General features: G+C 37.6%; 1 protein-coding gene across 4 annotated transcripts; it reads left to right on the top strand.

Annotated features, from left to right (window-relative positions):
• The first annotated feature begins 593 nt into the window (after nt 1–593).
• LOC107743825 (tumor protein D52-like) lies at nt 594–19,772 on the top strand. 4 transcript variants are annotated; one of them, XM_016557250.1, is made up of 8 exons: nt 594–772; nt 13,640–13,749; nt 14,016–14,164; nt 14,424–14,525; nt 16,321–16,347; nt 17,275–17,316; nt 18,008–18,056; nt 18,138–19,772. In XM_016557250.1, the coding sequence occupies exons 1-8, from the start codon at nt 754–756 to the stop codon at nt 18,258–18,260; spliced, it is 621 nt and encodes a 206-aa protein (XP_016412736.1). In that variant the 5' UTR covers nt 594–753; the 3' UTR covers nt 18,261–19,772. The 4 variants fall into 4 exon arrangements, with proteins under 4 accessions (XP_016412736.1, XP_016412733.1, XP_016412734.1 ...); XM_016557247.1 differs by lacking the exon at nt 594–772 and adding an exon at nt 7,952–8,257; XM_016557248.1 differs by lacking the exons at nt 594–772; nt 16,321–16,347 and adding an exon at nt 7,953–8,257.
• The last annotated feature ends 217 nt before the right edge of the window (nt 19,773–19,989 follow it).

Raw genomic sequence — 19,989 nt, 5'->3', positions numbered from 1 at the left:
TGTTTCCTCTGGGCGTGTCTTGTTTGACTACTGTAGGTAAATTAGGAACTTTTAAGCCCACCCTGTGAACGTGAAGGACCAGGCTTATCCCCATAAATAGCTCTGCTGGTGTCCTTTTGTCGAAATTAGAAAGGAAACATGTTTATTAAAAGAACGCAATTTAATATTAGTTCCGGCTTCTTCATTATCCATTTTCTTTTCTAACACAAGCAATTTCGTATGTCTCTAGGTTTTTTTTTGTTGTTGTTGCGATATTTGTCTATTTAAATTTGTTATAATAAATTCTAACATTTAGCTATTGTAATTATAGGCTACGTGCATTACATTTCTTATTATTTATGTCAACACAGAGAGCAATATTTCTTTTATAACCTACCCTGAGCACGGCGTAAAAAGTAATTTCTAAATTAGCCGGTTGGTTTTAATGAAACTGTCAAATATAAAATGATTAATTTCTCGTTAATAAAACGATTATTTCGATTAGTTTATTTCAGTTCAGTTACTTATCGTTTAACGTTGATTCTAAATTAACATTTCAGCTCATAAAACGCGTCGGGTGGGTCCTCGTGCCGGTCTCTCTCTGTTTACATCTTTACGTGCTGTGCGTCCTGACGTCACTGACGACCCCACCCCACCTCGCGCATCAGCCTAGTTGCGGTGGCAGCTTTGAGCTCAAATTTGCAAGATTGAAGTGGGAAAGCGGGACCACAAGGATCAGAATAACTCGCAACATAAAGAAGCCGCAAAGACAGGATGGAGGAAGCCGATCAAGGTAGCTGAATTCTTTTGAGAACGTGACATGACATGTCGGCACAGATTAGAAATGCAACAAAACTAAACTTTCAGAAGTTAGCTAGCTTGTTTGTTAGCACAGCCAGCCAGCAGCTGAAATAAGAACAGTGGTTGTTAATTTCTTTACTTTTGATGAAAAGAAAAATTGGTAATGTGACATTCAGTCAGGATAGATTTGTGCAGGGATTTTATTCGGGTTCGAGCATTTTTGCACATTGTAATTAGTTTGTTATCTAATAATTTATAAAGTGTCCATAAATACTGTTAAAACGTATGAAAGTACCAGAACCCAACCATAGTCTCTCATGTTTCTGCTGCAAAATATTTTATGTATTTATTTTTTTAGTCAATAAGAATGTCTGTAATTATTTATTTAACTTGCGTGGGCTTAATTTGCAGCATCGTTGAACCATATGTTAGCATTAAACACCTGCTGTTAATGTGCTGCTTCTAATGAAACCTCTCTTTAAGTCTCTGTCTTAGACTGTATAAAAACAGGTCTCTGTATTATTTCCGTTTTTAAATCGTGCCAATTCCATTAATTGATGTTAATTTTAAGAGTTTGTATTTTAATGTCTTGCAGATAAACCGTCTAATTTAAGTTATAACAACGTGTCCTGGAAAGCGTAAAATTTAAAATAGAATACAGTTTATGGAACATAAGCTTGGTTTAGTAGCCAGCCACAAGTTTGGTAGCTTTCTACCTCTTTCCCTTTGTGTGATTTCATTCATATGTAGAGTTTTAAATCCAGAAATGAGAATTTATGTTGTGGTGATTAGCATGATCATATGCATCATACCTGGTCATTATAATGTAAGATTTTTGGCAATGTGGTCCGTTCCTTCTGATGTGATCTGGTCAGCTTGGGTTACTGTACAGCCACTGTATCATTACGTAAATAGTCTGCTAAGATTGCATAGTTTTTCTGGAGTGTGCTCTTTTTCAGATGATATTTCATACCGATATTGTTCTTCCACTACCATTGTTTAATGTCACATAACACCACTTTTTTTTATTAACTGCTGGAAATATTGTATATTAGTTATAATATACGTTGTCTGTGGGGTTGCAGGAATGCTGGAGCCTTTCCCATTGTCTCAGGCCATGCATATATAAATTCTGTAATTCAAAAATAATACAAAGTGTTTCTCAATTCTAGTTCATGTGAGGATGATCACAAGTCTGTTAATTTAGCTAAAAACAATGTTACATTTTAAAACACTGCCTTTGTTTAACTATATAATAAAGGCCTGGTAGATACAGTCTTTTGGCAGACATTTGTGTTTACGTCTTGGAGAAATACCATTGACACCACTGAATGTTACACCGTGCTTGTTTTCGTAGTCCTTTCTGACCTCCTGACCATCCTATCTTCATCCTGGTCATCTCGTCTCCACCCAGCTCCCTGCATCTGAGCAGCCTGTTCACTCTCGTCCCTCCTGGGCTCCAGTGAGTCGATGAGCAGCCTCCCCTGGAGCCAGAGCCTTGCTGTCTGAATCTTCTGTTCCCCTCCCCTCATCTTTCTCACACAGGGCCGCCATCTGCTCATTCCTCTTTTCTGCGTGCCCAAGTCTCTCTGCAGCTGGTGCCCATGGGCCATTGTGCGATCTGACAAGCAGATTGTGGGACAAAATCTGAGATAGGCCTACCGTTTGTTTGTTTACTTAGTCTAGGTATACTGTCTTTATGATATTACTCTGGATCAAGTGGCAAGAATTGTGAATTGTCTGATCTGCAAAGTGATTTAGTTCTATTGCATCAGTGAGTGAATCATCAATCAGAGACCTTTCACACATAAGTAAAAGCGATGGGTGTAGCCTTATGTCCTTGTCTAGTGATGGACAAACCTGTGGATTAGGACATCTGCTCTAACAGTGTGAAATTCAGTATACGATTTTAATTGTTGCCTCAGCAGTCATCAGTTGTTCATGTTTGCACAGGTAGATCTGCATTTTGTTCTCTTTTGGAAATTTCTACTCCTGGTGTTTGTTGGTGCGCTGTAGTGTTTAAACTCCAGTCTGCATGTTATTATAGTTATGCTGTTACTTCTCCATCTTTTTGCTCAAAGTTAACTTAAAACAGAACTCAAAGTGGAATGGTAGATTTGTGGTGGCTTTGGTAATTTCTGTCTTCATGTGAAGTTGAAGTAGCACAGGAATCTTTTTTTCATACTTGTCATTCTTTTCTCTGTCTTGTTCTGTGCTTGCTGGCTGTGTGCGCACACACACATATTACACTACCATTCAGTCATCCATTATATTTATCAATTCATTTAGAATTTGATGTATTATTGTTGCAAAAAAACAACAACAACTATTTAAAATAAATGCGGTGCTTTTGAACTTTCTATTCATCAAAGAATCATGGAAAAAAAGATAATGGTTTCCACAAAAATATTAAGCAGCACAACATTTCAACCTTGGTAATAATTTATTTAAATTCTAATAATATTTAACATTATTACTGTTTTTACTGTATTTTGATCAGATAAATGAGTGTTAGAGTTTTTTAGAGACCCTCACATTGTTCCACACCTGACTTAATTTCTTCTGTCAAACACACACACACACACACAATTGCAGAACATCCTGGATGCTCTTTTCCATAAAGAGCTTTATAAATGAAAAGCCACCTTAAAAGTGTCCATATGTCTTGAATATTACCAAGTCCTTTGAAACCTTGATACAATAGCTTTGTTGGAGAAACAGACCAAAATAGACAGAAATAATTCCACATTTAGAATAATGCAACCAAAAATAAAGATTCAAATTGTGATTTCCTCACACAAAGCTAGTGTGAGGCTTTTGTAATGTTTATGGTACAGTATGTTTGTGATACTTGCCATATAAATGTGCTTTTTGGCAGCCCCTGCTCACTTTCACCGCATGGAAAACAGCAGCAAGAACATCCTGCTTCTGTGTTCCATGTAAGAAAGAAAGTCATATGGGTTTTGAACAATGTGAGGGTGAATAAGTCATGACATTAATATTGGATTTTTTTTTGTGTGTGAAATTCATAGAACAGGGTAGTTTGTTTTCCTGTGTGTCTGTGGACCTGAATTTGGCTCTTTAAGACCACTGAACTAGGGATGGGCGATACCCCTTATTTTGTTTTCGATACGATACCGATATTTTTCAAGGCAGTATCGTCGATACCAATTCGATACTTCTGCACTAAACTTTTAAATTATGAAATTTATTAAATTATTAAATTACTAAGAGTAAAATGGGTAATGAAAACCACTTAACTTTGTTTAAAACGCATTTTAACCCGTTTAATCCCAAATTTTTCCCAGACATGAAAATATCCAAATGATGTGTCATTAGTAACCCTTTGAAATAATCAATCTTTTTTTTTTGTTTTTTTTTTGAAAAGTGTGTGACAAATTGTATTTTATGGTCAGTCACAATTGAATGCACTGTCAGCAGTGAGTGAATGCTCTCTGTGATTGATTGGTTCTGTCTTGCAACATTTGCGTGTGTTCAGATAAGCAGGAAAATAGTTATATCCTACACAATTACTCGCTAACAAAGGTTATTCGCCCAATTCAATGCATATTGTACGCATTATTGTTATTATTATTATTTTTGGTAAATAAACAAAACCACTGGTAAATGAAACGCACCTTAGTATAGAAATTTTTTTTGATTATCGATACTTTCGATACTCACGTCAGTATCGATATAGCATTATTGTTATTATTATTATTTTTGTTAAATAAACAAAACCACTGGTAAATGAAACGCACCTTAGTATCGATATTTTTTGTTTGAGTATCGATACTTTCGATACTCACGTCAGTATCGATATATCGATACTTCGGATCGATACGCCCATCCCTACACTGAACCAGTGCACCGATACAAACCAGTATATTTACATTAATTGTAAAATGTGTTGTTGTGGTTGTAATATTACAAAAAGCTCACTAATCATCCAGTTATTCTTTAGTGCAATAACACACTAGACTGTTATATGATTATGCAAGATCGTCCAGAAGCATCTGTGTGAGTCTCACATGGTCCCAGGGATCACATTTTACACAGTGTTTAAATGTAGCAGTAGAGCTGCTTTTCTTACCATTTCTAAAAGATGGTTTAGGTAATTAAATCAGCAAGTTATTAAGTTATCATGAAACAGAACAGTTTTGTTGTAATTTAAGGTGTCTTATGTATTGTATTTTTCATAGAGTTGAGAATTTTGGCCTAGTAAAGGTGTGGACTACAGTAACATTGCACTGAGGGGAGAAACTTTAGGCCTCTCTGTGACCCTCCAAACTGAGCCTCCTCTCAGCCATGTGACCACACAAACCATTTTGAACAGCCAGCCTTAAGATTGTATATTTGCAGTATTTGGTGTTGACAAATGCTAAATGCCTTTCACACATCATGTCAGTAATGTGTTTCACTAAAATACCTTCCATTTTCCCTTTAGTCATGCTTTTGTCAATTCTTATACACAAGTTTCCAGAAACCAAGTTGCCTTTTTCTAGTGTTGGTTGGTAGATAGACCTTCTCCATTTCCCGCCCATTATTCCCCAGCGTATATGTCCAGCAAGCCCGCTGGAGTCGCACTCCGTCCCATGATTCTCATTTTGTCCCAATCACGGGACGCAATGCGCTTGGAATAACCCAGTAATTGATTAGATGCTGTGGTTTGTTAGGTGCTTCAAATGTCCTCTTTGTTTCTTTTCCTGGGGTGTTTATGCTCTTGAGCTCTGAGTTTAAATGCAAGTCATACAAGATCAAGTTCACAAGGATTCCTGATGTTGAAGAGACTCAAGGCCATTGAAAGGCTTCTCCAACTCTATAGGAGGTCATGGGATTCCATGTCCATCCTATTATTGGCATTGTGAAGATCACATTGTGAAGGCCCTTGTGGGGCCATGTGAATGTTAGCGGGCCAAAGGCAGAAGTTGGCATGTAACTGGTAAATATGTGTTGTTTAAAAGATTATTTAGTCAAAACAAATGTGTGATTATTGCTTATTTCCTCTTTTAAACAATACTTCCATTCCATTTGTTAAAATGGGAAGTTGGGCATCTTCCTTCATTGAATCTCTCTGTTCTATTTCTGCAGTTTGCTTTATTTTTCCATAGACGGTGACAGTCCCGGTCCCTCCTAACGTGGAGGTTTACTTTGGGAGCTCATCACATGATGTGAAACTCTCCCCACAATGCAAAGCTCATGAAAAAAAGGCTTTGTCTGAACTTGCCTACAGGTGCTGAAGTGAGATGTTAATAAAAATCCATAGTATTAGTTTTGTGTGAAAAATGATTTGGGATGCAAAGGAACATAAATTCAATTTTGCCGATGGCTGCGCATTGCATTCAAGTCTCTATTTGAACATCTGCATGCTTTTGTTGTGCAATCTAGTCTGGATGGAAGCCAACAAGGACTTTGGTGAAAGACACATATCCGGGTACTATCCTGCACGCAGCAGCATGGAGACATCAAGGTTCTGCCATCCTAGACTAGACGTGTGAGATGAATAGTTAGAGTGTTAATTGACGAGCACACACATACACAAGCGCACATGTGTGTTTGTCACTGCTCAGCTCTTGTACGCCCATGTGAATACAGCTGAATAGAGTCTCTGTGACTCTCATTATAACCTGATTCTTTGTGTCGTTGGCTGTTCTCACTGATCTGTACTGGAGACAGCAGACCCGTCCCACATAAGACAGCTACTGTAGTCTGACAGTGATGTGTAATTCCAGCTCCTCAGGGACAAACTCTGTAGAGGGTGTGTCATGCATAGCATGTGTGCATTTTAAAACCTGAGGAAATGAATTGGGAATGTGCAGTGATGTGCTTATGTCTTGTGTTTCTGCACCACTTGTGGCAACAAATGGAATTCCAATTGATTTTATTGGCAATATCATGAATATGGAGATGATTTTGAGATGGGTTCATTCATTTAATAAACAAGTATCCACAATTAAATATAAAATAATAATAATAGTAATAATAATAATATTGAATATTATTAATAATAACAACAATAAAACATTTTACTATAATAATAATTATTATAAAATGTTTATTTTATTTTTAAAGGCTCTTTGAAATCAAAATTGACGATTCTTATTTTTTGATGGAATTTTGTGGTGTATATTTTAAATTAATTATTCATGCACATTTTTTTTTAATGAATGTGCCCTTGTAATCTTTCATAAAAAAATGAATGTCCCCTCCCCCTCACAATGACATCTCTGATGCCGTGTTTACAGGTGCGAGGGGTGGGACAATAATCTCTCTAGCATGTTGCTAACATGAGATCTATTGCAGCAATTAGAAAATGACGATCCGGCGTTCCAAACATTTCCTGAAGGACAAAACCAAGTCTGTTTTACTTTTTTTCTTGTTCGAGAAGCCATTTCACTTGTATATATGTTATAATAAGAAAAAAGGTCAGTTTACAGTTACAGTTTACGGTTCATGCTGATTTAAAATAAAATGTGTGTGTGTTATTTCATGTGGATGGACTGCGATGCAGATTTTCCATTATGGTTGCTCACATGAGCATTTAGAGTTCTCTCTGATTCATTTGACAACTATACATATGCAATTATTTTAAAAAAAATGAATTTTGTATTTAAGAAGCAATAAAGCCAATATTTATAGATTATATGTATTTATAGAATATTTATGCATTAAATCATGATCTTCCTCCATTTGACAGGACCTATAATATTTGCAATATAATGCAGCAGGGATGTAAAATATTACAGTATAATGGTACTGAAGACGCCTGAGTGTATGTCACCACTTCTGAATGTCTTGCGCTTGGCTGAATCCATTTCAGTGTGTAATGGTTTGTGCAGCCGGTGTGTATCTGAAGCGGTGTGGAGGCCCTTTGTAATGGATTAACGTTGTAATCTAGGCCACCGCAGATTACAGCTTCGTTTCGTGAGCTTGCCCCAGAGTCATGTGACCAGGGGACAAATGGATCTTCATTTCCCATGGATGATAAAATGGATGGAGGGGCTGAGCATAAGGTAGTCCAGTACAGGAAGCTAAAGACGATTGCTTTTTTCAGTCTTTAAGAACACTTTTACAGGATTGTCAACAATACCTACAAGGACCGCTGAAATTACAGCTGGGAGTGTCGGCTCGTGACGGAAATAGAACGCTCTGGAGAGGTAACTTATTAACGTGCTGCTGTCGTTGTCTCAAGCAGGACATAATGTGATCCCTGCTAGCACTGCAGAATCCGCAACACGCTTATACTTGCAACCGTAGCTAGAAGATAGGACAATCGGCACTGTGATATCCTAACAGGCTCGGTCACATGCAGTCATTTAGTGTCCTGAGAGCTTCCTGTTCATGGGCAGCATGGAGGAACCTGTAGAGGAGTACAAGTCTCCGTTCAACTTTGAGCAGGGAGTGAACACCAGCTACCTCTACCTGTCACCTGAAGAGAGTTTCACTCCCCCTGGTTCACCGGTACTGCTGCTCAGAGGTAACCGTGTTTGTTCAGGTGCTCAGTGGGGGTGTGTGTGTGTTTAGGTGTGGACTAGTGTTTGTCACAGTATAACAGCAACAGACAGAGAATGTTATTGAAAGAACGGGAGAGCCCTCTTCCTGTCAAGTGCTGATGTTTTGAAGAAGCTCATCCGTCAGGAGCAGATGCTGTTCAGGTGGGCCGTAAGGTTGCAGAATAACTGACAAACACCAGGCTCATGCAGACTCAGTGCCATCTCTGTATTATTATTCATTTGTAATATTTCTTTATTTAATTTTTCCCCTGAGGGCCACTTAGTAACTTTTATAAAGAATATCTCTTTGGTTTTGAGACTTTAGTGTTTGCAACTAAACTTTTCTGAAGACAGTCAGTTCCCCTCAGAAACACATTCATATAAACTCAATCAATATTGAGGATTTTCTTCCAATAGTTGGTTCATCATGAACAGTGAGTGATCTGCCTGCTACAGCATTTTTTCTCTTTGCGTCCGTCTTCAGCGTCTCAGGCCTCTGTTAACGTGCGTTTACACACTTCATATTTTCACATAAATTACATTTTGGAAAATGATTGCATTGCAACGCAGTTTGTGCAAGTCCAGAACAGAGACGAGCTGCAATAAGACAAAGAATGGCCGGTTGCCCATCGCCTAAGTTCCAGGGGGAAGCTCTTTCGGCCGTCATACACACACACCTGACTGACTGCTGGCACCAGCAGGACGGGGAGGGGTCGTGTTACTCTCACTCAACCTGAGGGATTCCTACACTTTCGGTCTTTGCGGAGACATGAAAAATAGCGCATACCGCAGGAACGGTATAAAGGAAAATGTTAGTGGTTTTGAAAACGTGAAATTTTCAACTAGCGGTATACCGTGAAACCGGTAATCGGCCCATGCCTAGTTTCAGTAAATGTTCTTTTTGCATCCAGTAGGAAGTTTTGAGTTCTGTAAATACAGTATATTTTCTTAAATAGGATGCACAGATATTCAAAATCTGGTTTTAAGATTTTGGCAGGTAACAGATAATTGGCCAGTATTAAAATTATATTCTGATTTATCTAAATGAATTGCAACACTAAAAACTAAAATCAGTTGTTTCAAATCCTGCAAGTGAATTAATGCATCACAGCATGATAATGTACAGTATGATTAATTGATATTCATTTTGAGATTTGGTAAAAATTGCCTTTAACAATGGTATTTAATTAAAATAGTTATTACAATAATCATCCCATACGGATAAAAAAATCTCCAGTACCAACTGATAACTGATGTTGTTGTTGGTTTGTGTTTGTTTTCATATTATATTAAACCCTTTTATCAAACCCCTTTAACAAACATTGATTGAATTAACAGGGCAACAGGACTACCGGCAGGCACTGAAACTGTACGGTAAAACTGTATCTATAAATTATTCCATGGCCAACAATGCTACTATAATGCAGTTAAGATGTTAATCACTAAATGGAAGAGCAGTGAGCTTGGTTAACAAATTACAAGTGTGTTTACACCGGGCCCTCAATCTCATTATACAGACACAGTGAGGTCATGATCAAGCCTGTAAACCGTCATGGCACATCAGGGTTGGAAATATTTATTTTATATGGTGATTCGTGAGATGGCACCTATTCGAAATCTTGTGTATCTGGAAGTCCATGTGTGGAGAAATTGATTTGACTAGAGGACAGATGTGGATGTTGAAACTTATAAATGGGAATTGCTTTATTTAAGCTGGTGGTTTAAATCAGGGATGACTGAACAAATCTTAAGTGCTTTCATCACACCTTAGGTGATGGAAAGAATTGAATAAATTTCTTAATGTCCACTAGGGCTGCACGATTATGACAAATCATAATTGTTGATTATTCCTTTGAAATTGTAATTGCGATTTATTAATTTACGATTAAATGAATGATGTTTACACCTTTGTTTGAAGCAACTGCATGCCATATTTTTATATGAAAATAAACAAGCTGAAAACACTAACTGAAAAACTTTTATTGTTTTTCTATAGTATTAAGCCTCAAATGTCAACTATACATCGGATTGGTTTCGCTTTAAATAAAAAGGTACAAATATGCATGGTATTATAATGTTAAACTAAAACTAAAATTAAAACAATGGAAAAACCCCAAGATAACCTGTAGAAAGAAAAAACATATCTTAAGCGTGCACACCTGCTCCCCATTCACACCTGAGACCTTGTAACACTAATGAGTCACATGACACTGGGGAGAGAAAATGGCTAATTGGGCCTAATTTGGACATTTTCACTTAGGGGTTTACTCACTTTTGTGGCCAGCGGTTTAGACATTAATGGCTGTGTTGAGTTATTTTGAGGGGACAGCAAATTTACACTGTTATACAAGCTGTACACACACTACTTTACATTGTAGCAAAGTGTCATTTCTTCAGTGTTGTCACATGAAAAGATATAATAAAATATTTACAAAAATGTGGGGGGTGTGCTCACTTCTGTGAGATACTGTAAGTGGACTTTGAACGATTAATTGCTGCTTTGAACAATTATGTAATTGTGGCATCCGTAATTGTAATTGCGATTAGAAATTTGATTAATTGTGCAGCCCTAATGTCCACATTCCAGTGATTTGTTTCTTTTCTTTTTTCTTGGTGATCTAGTTTTTCCCACCACTTCAAGTCCTCATCTTGCATTAAAAACAAAAAACGTGTTTACGCCAGTGTGTCAGATAACTTTACAAAAGTTATTTTTTAACATTGAAAAACAGATTCCAAAATAAAAAAAGAAATGATGATCTTGCATGAAATTGTGTGTGTATGATAGGTAGTGCACTGCTTCTAGGTTTTTCAAAGAAATATACATTTCTTTCATATTTTTCTAAGCCACAGTGTAAAAAAATTTTTGTGCGCATTGATCCTGTTTGTTTATACTGTTAAATAACTACAGATGAACCATGCTTTTACAGTAAAATATTTTGTTCCTCACTACTTAAGTTCAGGCATTGGCCATAGTGTAATAATAATTTCCATGCAAGCGATGCTATATGAGTCCTCGTGTAAACCACTCAACTGTTTCAAATCGACCGTTGAACTTGGTTGACACTGTCAATATTCATTTCCTGTGATGAATGAACGTGTGCCCTAGCATGTAACCCATAGTACTGTAACAGTCAGCAGATGTAGTATTAAAGGAAATGTGTTTTGATGGGCAGAAAATGGTGTATTAAATTAGACATTGTAAGAAAGTGAACATAGAAGGTGGGAAAGCACTTTAATTTTATTCAAACTGCATCTAATTTAAGAACATTCACCCTTTTACTGAGCCAGAACTTGTATCATCTGTACTGAATTCATCCTGTTCATATTAGAGATGTGAACTGAAGCCAAAATAACAAAGTAACCAGTTAATGTAATCTATGTTCAGTGCACTTTAATCATTTTTATTTATCATTGTATTAGATGTAGTGTAACAATGTATGGTTAAGTATGCTATCCTACTTATTTTAAGTGACAAAGAGACTTTAAAACATAAACACCAAAAATATTTTGTTAGGGATTTGTTGTCAAACAAGCTATAAAAGATCCTCACCTCTGTTCCTAATTATCTTTGTGGTAAGTTAAAGTGGGAGGCAGGCCTACCCGTTTTTCCAGAAATACCCAACAAGCAGCTTACAAATGAGTTGCATACCCTCCTCATGTGATGCAACCTTTAAGTTTCTTCCTGAAACACGTTTTAAACCTCTGCAAGCTGAGCTGAGACCTGAACCTCATATTTGACCTCTGTTGAATCTAGGCATACAATTAGGTCCATCAAATGGACATTGACATGATTTTTTATTTATTTCTTTTTGCCAACTAGCACAGAAATGCTGATTCTGTCAAAGCTCTGGAATCTGTGTTTAACAAAGTGAATGGTGTTATCAGGTTATTCTTTTAATCCAATAATAATGGAATGCACAAAAACACTGATTGGACTTAATAAGGACATCAGCTGTTAATATTACAGTATGATATACAGTGCAGTGCAGAGCCGTTCATTCAGGGGTGTCATACTTTTATCAGATTGATTGACAGTGCTGAATTTTTGGCCTTTCCTCCTAGTCATCAGCCCACTTAATGGTGACATCCAGGAGTTTTATTATTTATGTTGTATTTCCATAGTATGGTCTGTCAGTGGAGGCATCAAAGTACATCTTCCAGACTTCATCATGTAACAAGCACCTTATAAAGTTTTAAAGGGGTCATATGATGCGATTTCAAGTTTTCCTTTCTCTTTGGAGTGTTACAAGCTGATTGTGCATAGATAAGATCCCTGAAGTTGCAAAGACTAAAGTCTCAAAACCAAAGAGATATTCTTTATCAAAGTTAAGACTCTGCCACGCCCCCCTAAAATGGCTCGTTCTAACACGCCCCCACATATCTACATCACCATGTGGAAATATTTGCATAATGCGCCCCTTGTCTGAAGGAGGGACTTTGTAGAAAACGAAGTGTTTGAGAGAGGCGGGGCATAGAGGGCCTACAATAATGTACAGTATTTAAAAAATAATGTGTTTTTTGAACATTAAAGCATGTCAACATATTCTGTTACACCAAATACACAAAATAATGATCTTTAAAAAAGCATCATATGACCCCTTTAAAGCTCTTTGACACATGACTTCTCTCTGACCTCCTCATCTTCTTTCGTGTTTCTTCTTCTTCCTCCTGGCCTGATGTCTGACTCTACATGATCTCTAAACAACCCTCTACGCACACCTTCGCAATATAATCGCCATTGGCTAGTAAATTTTTTTGTTTACTCGCCAGAAGTACAGATCGTTTGACGGAGAGTGAAACTCTCAAGCGCTCAGTCAGCGTGTTTATCGAGTGAAAATCTGTGTTGAACGCCTCTCACACACATACTGGCGTGTAAAATCTAAGAATTTATTAGCCAATGGCTAATGTTAGACATTATTTAGTCGCCCAGAGTAAGATTTAGTCGCATATGCGAGTGATTTACTCGCAATGTAGAGGGTTGCTAAATCAGAACCAGAGTCTTTCTCACCACTGAGCTATCAGCACTTAAATTCAGAATGACAGTTCAACTTAATATGAACTAACCTGATGCTAAAATTTATATCACAAAAGATCAATGGAATTTGTTTCCAAAACTAAAAGGGAAGGGAATTATTACTTTTATACATCTTTTTACTTGTTATTCTAACTTTATATGGCACACTGTGATTGTCATTTCTGGTAATTGTGACTTTTGTCTTCTAATTGTAATTTTATATCTCTGTGTGATTTTATTTCTCATAATTAGTAACTTTTCTCATGCAACCTTTTCTTAGAGTAGCTCTTTCATCAGCATCCTACATCACCTTAAAATGTTTTATAGCGCATGTATGTGTTTGTTTTTGTAGGGCCCAAGAGTCCAGACATCTTCCCAGAAGTAGGCGAAGATGCAGTGAATGCAGTGCCCAGTTCACTAACTGAGGAAGAGCAAGCAGAACTCCACAGTGAACTAGCACAGGTCAACATCCTTCAATTCTGTTACATTTCAGATTCCAGCCAAAAATACCACATTCAGTGTATGAGATTGCCTAAGGAGCAAGCGTGGTTTATTCTCAAGGCTGAAGTCATTTTGCAGTGCTTACTCTTAATTTCAACATATGCTGTATCTTCTAACTGGACCTTATGGATAAAAACCCATAAGTGAATTGATTTTTTGAATGAGTGTCACCACACTTAACCATATTTGCCATGTCAGGTGAATTCTTCTGTCCTGTTTCCCTACAGGTGGAAGATGAGATCCAGACTCTTTCTCAGGTGCTGGCGGCCAAAGAGAAGCAGGTGGCGGAGATCAAGCGGAAATTGGGCATCACTCCACTCAACGAGTTCAAACAGAACCTGAGCAAAGGCTGGCATGAAGTCACCACCTCCACTGCGTACGTGCCCTCACTCGCCTCAGGCATCTGCGTGCCGCCTGCCGCCTCTCGTACTGCTGCGGAGAAGCGGCTCCATCTGTCAATGCTTCTGCTGTGCAGTTCACACTTGACATTTGGCTGAATTGCATTAAAGACACACAGTTGTGAACATGCTTGATTTTGCTAGCTCACTCCAGCTGTTAGAATTATATGATCTTGTGATTTCAAGTTATGTTGTTATGTGTTCTGTACACATCTGTCCCCCATCTGTGCTGTACAGGTATAAGAAGACCTCAGAGACCCTGTCCCAAGTGGGTCAGAAGGCGACGACAGCGTTCTCCAGTGTGGGTTCAGCCATTAGCAGAAAGCTAGAGGACGTGAGGTGAGATGAGTGAAGTCCTTGTCCAACTTATCCTTTGATCAAACTATCCTTTGTACCCTTTTGACCTAGTAACACATGAATGAATACTCCCTAATACCTATTAATAATGTCTGTTCCAAACCACTCTGGTTACATTCACACAGCAGCAGATTTATACAACCATTATTTTACCAGGAATATAAAAACTCTTGAGATTTAAAATCTATTTTACCAGAGTGTCTTTGCCAAGCACAGGTAATGACACAAAGTAAGACCAAGCGGCAACCTTCCGGTCTCTCTCGTGAAACCAACACGGAAGTGACTAAAACTGCAATTCGGGTGAATTTTTTTTTTATAACTCATCCGTTTAAATGATATTAAGCCTTAAAATTCTGCATAATTAAGGGCGTGGCCACTTGAGTGACAGGTGGATTGCCGCTGTTGTCACCGCCGTCGAGCTAGGTGGGCATGGTTTCAGCAACCAGCACCCACCTCTTTGCCCATTTTCGATTATCCGGAGTGACGTGCGGTGATGTGCTGCCAAGATGGCAACGGCCCACTCCGCCCACTTTGAGCTTCAAAAACGCTCTCCAGAAATCTACGGGTGACGTCACGGACACTACGTCCATGTTTTTATACAGTCTATGAGTAAGACACAATACATGAAAACAACAAAATTTAACATCACAGTCAACTCAAACAGCAGCAATAGTTATTGGTCGTAACATTTGTAATCAGATAAACCAGATTTCAGATCATTTAAAATTATTTTAAATTCATTTAGCGAATACATTTAACAGTTGTGACTTTTTTTGAGTTCAAAATAGGGCTATGTTATACAGAGTGACTATAAAACTGGGAGAAGATTGCATTTAATAATCAAGGTGAATATTTGAAGGAGTCACAACTGCATTTTGATAGCAAAGTTTGGAGATTATGTATGTGTTCAGAGAATGAGCCAAAACTCCAGATAAATGTTGGGTGGAGATTTCGAACACACATCTGAAGAGGATGAGTTGCAGGAATTCTCCAAAATTCCACAGTGGTTAGAATACAAAACTAAACCCTTAAAGGGATAGTTTACCCAAAAATTAAACTTCTGTTGTCATTTACTCGCCCTAATGACTTTTGTTCATCTTCGAAACACAACTGAAGATATTTTAATGAAACCTGAGATATTTCTGTCCCTCAATTGAAAGTCTATTCTACCAAGACTTTGATGCTTAAAAAAGTTCTTAAAGACTTTGTAAACATAATCCATATGAATAAAAATCCAAGTTTTCAGAAGAGATACAATACAGGTTTTATTAAAAATATCTTTATTTGTGTTTTGAAGATGAAGATCTTACTGGTTTGGAACAACATGAGAGTGAGTAAATGATGACTCTGAAGACACAACTGAACATTTTGATATTTGCCATCATTCTGTCACTATGTTCACAGCATTATGTGAGGTTGATCATACAGACAGTATTCAGTCCACTATGTCTTCTGTAGGACATTTTGAGAGTCAAATGCATTCGTCAATCCCAAACACAGACTGTGTGAACGTAGCCATTGTGATCACCACTTAAACATACATGTGCCTTTAGCATAATAACACTACTGGACAAAATGGCAAAGGACTGAATTTTACTCCCACGCACAATGGAATTACCAAAATTGAGGTAGAATAAAACCATTAACCACAGACACCCACATCATACTCTGAAGTCAAAGGAACTGACATTTGCTCAATTTCACCATCTTACGACACTCTTGCTGCAACGCTAGCAACATTAACCGTTTTCGCTAATGACACCTCTGCCATTTACAGATTACAGTCATTTTCCAATTCTTTTGGGTAAGACTGTTTACAGTGGCTTTAAACAAAAGCTGGTTATTTTGGCTGCTACACCTCTCGGTAGTGTGATGAATGGTTTTATAGTGTGGCATGTACTTGGAGGTAGTGCTAGTCTCCCATTTCTTCCACTTTGTTTCAGTGCATGCATACCTTTTCTTCTTAAACCTTTGCTTGAATGCGTGAATGTACGTGTTGAATGGATATATGTTATTCCGACTTTTTGAGGATTTTTGTTTAAAATAGGTCACCCGAAAATGAAAATTGTCATAATTTACTCCAAACTAATTTGACTGTTTATATTCTGCTGAACACAAAAGAAGATATTTCTGTAAAAGTCCAAAACGACATTTGACCTCATTGACTTTAATTGAGTAAAGGATGGCTATTTTCATTTTGGGTGGACTATTCCTCTACCTTAAAAGCTGAGTGTTATACTTTAAGAAACAGATTTTTTTCATTTTGAGTGAAAAGGATTTCCCATGTCTTATTCAAAGATTTTCCTCCTGCTCTTTGCCTAAAAAGCAGCATAATTTCTCATTATTCTTCATTGTGTATGTGCTCGTGTCCCACACAAATCTATCGATCTTCTGGCTGTCGCTCTGCTGAACATATCATCCCTGTGACAGTGATGCAGACGTGCTTAAACCCAGTTTATTCCCTGCTAATTCTCTCACACACCCTATTCATCCAGACTGGGCGTCCCAGCTGTGGTGTGAATCTGTCAGTAATACCGGTAATATAGTCTGAAACCCCTTATGGATTAAAGCCTTATACTCTTACTCAATTTCACACAGCATGAAGGGCTGAGGTGCTTTTTCATGCTGATTATGAACTCATAGACGTGTGTAGGTGCATGGCTTTATTTGCCCTCTTGTAATACTCGCTTTGGCTAACTCCTATCTGCTCTTCTTTACTGCTGACGGATAGTATACGCTCCATACAGCATTCGGTTAGCATGCCGGCAATGAGGTAAGAATTTGTTGTGACAGACCCACATAAGCCTCTGTATTGCACAGGAATGCTTGATTCTGATTGGTCAGTTGTGGCATTCTGTGGTCAAATATTGTTGTATAATGACTGTTGTCGCTGGCAACTGATGCTAGTTTTGTGTCTCACTTTTTTTCTCACATTTTAAAATTAATACATCTTAAGCAAATATTTCTTGTTGATTTATTCATTACAAGAGATTCATCAATGTCCACAGTTCATTGTAGTAGTCTTGTGTTTAGCATGTTGCTAAGCTAACTCTATTCAAATAAGTGTTATATAGAAAATAAAATGTTAATTTGACAGAAATATTTTCTCTAATTTTTCAGTACTGACTAAAATATATTTATAATCAACGTTTGCTAGCTTTTCGAGCACAGCTATAGAAGATGAATTAGCAAAAACAAAAAATGTGATATACTGACACACTTTTTGCACCATGTTGATCAGGGCTGGGCAACTTCGGTCCTGGAGGGCCACTGTCCTGCAGAGTTTAGTTCCAACCTTAATCAAACACACCTGAACAAGCTAATCAATGTCTTCAAGATCACTAGAAAGCTACAGGCAGGTGTGTTTGATTAGGGTTGGAGCCTTCAGGACCGAAGTTGCCCAGCCCTGATATTGATTGTGAAATGATTCAGTCTGTTTTACATCATTATCATGTCTCTTGCAGAAACACACCCACCTTCAAGTCATTTGAGGAGAAAGTGGAAACCATAAAGGTAAAGCAACACTGATAATATCAACACTGTGCATGTGAGATGAAGATGCTAAAAACCCTGACTTCATTTCTGACTTTGCAGACCAAGATGAACCCGACACCATCAACAGGCGATACTGAAGAGGTTTCAGAATCCACAGCTGACGGAAAGCCAGTGGTTGAACAGCCAGAGGGAACGTGTCCACCAGATCAAAAACCGCACTGAGGATCCACCCTCAAACGCTCCCCACTTCTTTCTTTTTACCTCCTGTCCCCCTTTTTCATTCCACTGTGGTACTTCTACAGTCACAGTGAGCTTTGTTTTGTTGCCATATCTGTCCACTGAAGTCTGGGTCATCTCCAGATGGGACATGGTAGTCCTACACTGGAGCAGATGTGTCGGAATGTGAGATGTATGTTCACTCATGCACTGTCAGAGCATTACACTACACTAGAGCATTGACCTTCGGCCCCTAGCTTCAGGTCTGTGTTGTTTTAGCCTCGTGAGAGGCTCAGGCTGTCCTTTAGAAGTCCCTAAACATGTATTTTTACACTTTTGAAGAATATATCCTTAAGTCATTATATAAAGTTTAAATATGTAATTGAATTTGACTTCTTGTTTGTGTACATTCTCTGTATCACATCTAGCTACTTAAAATTGCCAGCCAAATTTCTCCGTGTAGTTCATTTTCCGTTTTTAAAACAAATGCCAAAAACTCTGTTTTCTGTCTCTAAGTGTGTACTTTGAACTAAAAGATTTTTGCATAGAAAGTTTATTGATTGTATTATTAGCATTAATACCAAATATGATCAAACAGTAGTGATGTTACACTATCTCATTACTCTTTTTCTATATTTTGGATTCTTGATTTAGCTTTAGAGAGTTTGTGTCATAAAATGAGCAGACTTGAGTTAACAATGTGCTTTGTGACTTTTTCTCTTTGTTTTTATGCCGTTAGTATAGTCGCACCACTGAGATCCCAGTGCCTTCTGTTGTTAAAACTGGGGAGGTTTAATCTCACTTTAAGGATGTTTCTGATGGCTTTGTAATTTGACCACTGCTGTAGTTTTTTCTTTCTTTCAGAAAACAGGACGTACTATGAGAGGGACAGATGTCATAGTCTCCTAGACTACACTTCTTCCCTGTTGTTTTAAACTGTCTAACACAGCTGAAAAGCAGTGTTAAACAGTTAGCTTTAGATCCAGTGCAACTCCATAATATTTACACTTATAATGACTAAATCTAGTATTGTTTGTGTAGTTCATGGAGCCGCTTACACTGTAGTACCTGCTGTTGTGGCATCTTCAAGACTGCAAAATTAAAAAAGTATATTTTTATTGATATTAGCAGAGTTTCTGAACTGTAGATGAAATGTAACATTTATGATATGGTGGTTGCTAAAGGCTTTGGGGTGCAGGGGTTTCTGCTTGTGCATATTTAGATGGTACTTAACGGGCAGATGTGTTCTCGTATGGTAATATTTCATTATTGGCTCGTAATTGGAGTGTACTTTTCTGCTACGCTGCTGCAAGAAATATTCATATAGAATAGGAATAAAAACGTTTACAGAGATTTAGATTCAGTATGTTTGATCAATTACTCTAGATCTAGTGTTGATATCCAAAATAATACTAATGTGGAAAATATTGAGTATTGTTAAGAGTTTTCTGTTTAAAACAATGTTTTATGTGTGTTTTGTGTTGACAATAAATGGAGGGTGGAAATCCACAGTGGGATCAAAATTTTTTTAATATATCCTCTTCTGCCTCACTGAAGTCATACTGCAGCTCAGGTGGTGTTTGTTTCATCTTTCCTCACATCATCTTTTGAATATGAATGTTGCTTTATAGTGAATGTCTCTTAATAGGCTTTTGTCTTGGGTTACAGTTGTGGTAGTTGAATCTGCTGTTATGTTCCTTTATAATTCGCATCCTGAAACACTAGAACTACTTTG

This window comes from Sinocyclocheilus rhinocerous, unplaced genomic scaffold (genome assembly GCF_001515625.1).
Source record: "Sinocyclocheilus rhinocerous isolate Xijiao unplaced genomic scaffold, SAMN03320098_v1.1 scaffold46, whole genome shotgun sequence".
NCBI lineage: Eukaryota > Metazoa > Chordata > Actinopteri > Cypriniformes > Cyprinidae > Sinocyclocheilus > Sinocyclocheilus rhinocerous.
Note: the sequence above shows the minus strand (reverse complement) of the source record. Positions and strands in the feature narration are given on the sequence as shown.

Bases quoted from the DNA above. Each gene is read 5' to 3' on its own strand.
- LOC107743825 (XM_016557247.1), top strand. From the start codon at position 8,122: ATGGGCAGCATGGAGGAACCTGTAGAGGAGTACAAGTCTCCGTTCAAC. The intron at 8,258-13,639 runs GTAACCGTGTTT...TTGTTTTTGTAG, and splicing joins ACCGGTACTGCTGCTCAGAG to GGCCCAAGAGTCCAGACATC. The intron at 14,526-16,320 runs GTGAGATGAGTG...TGCCATTTACAG, and splicing joins AGAAAGCTAGAGGACGTGAG to ATTACAGTCATTTTCCAATT.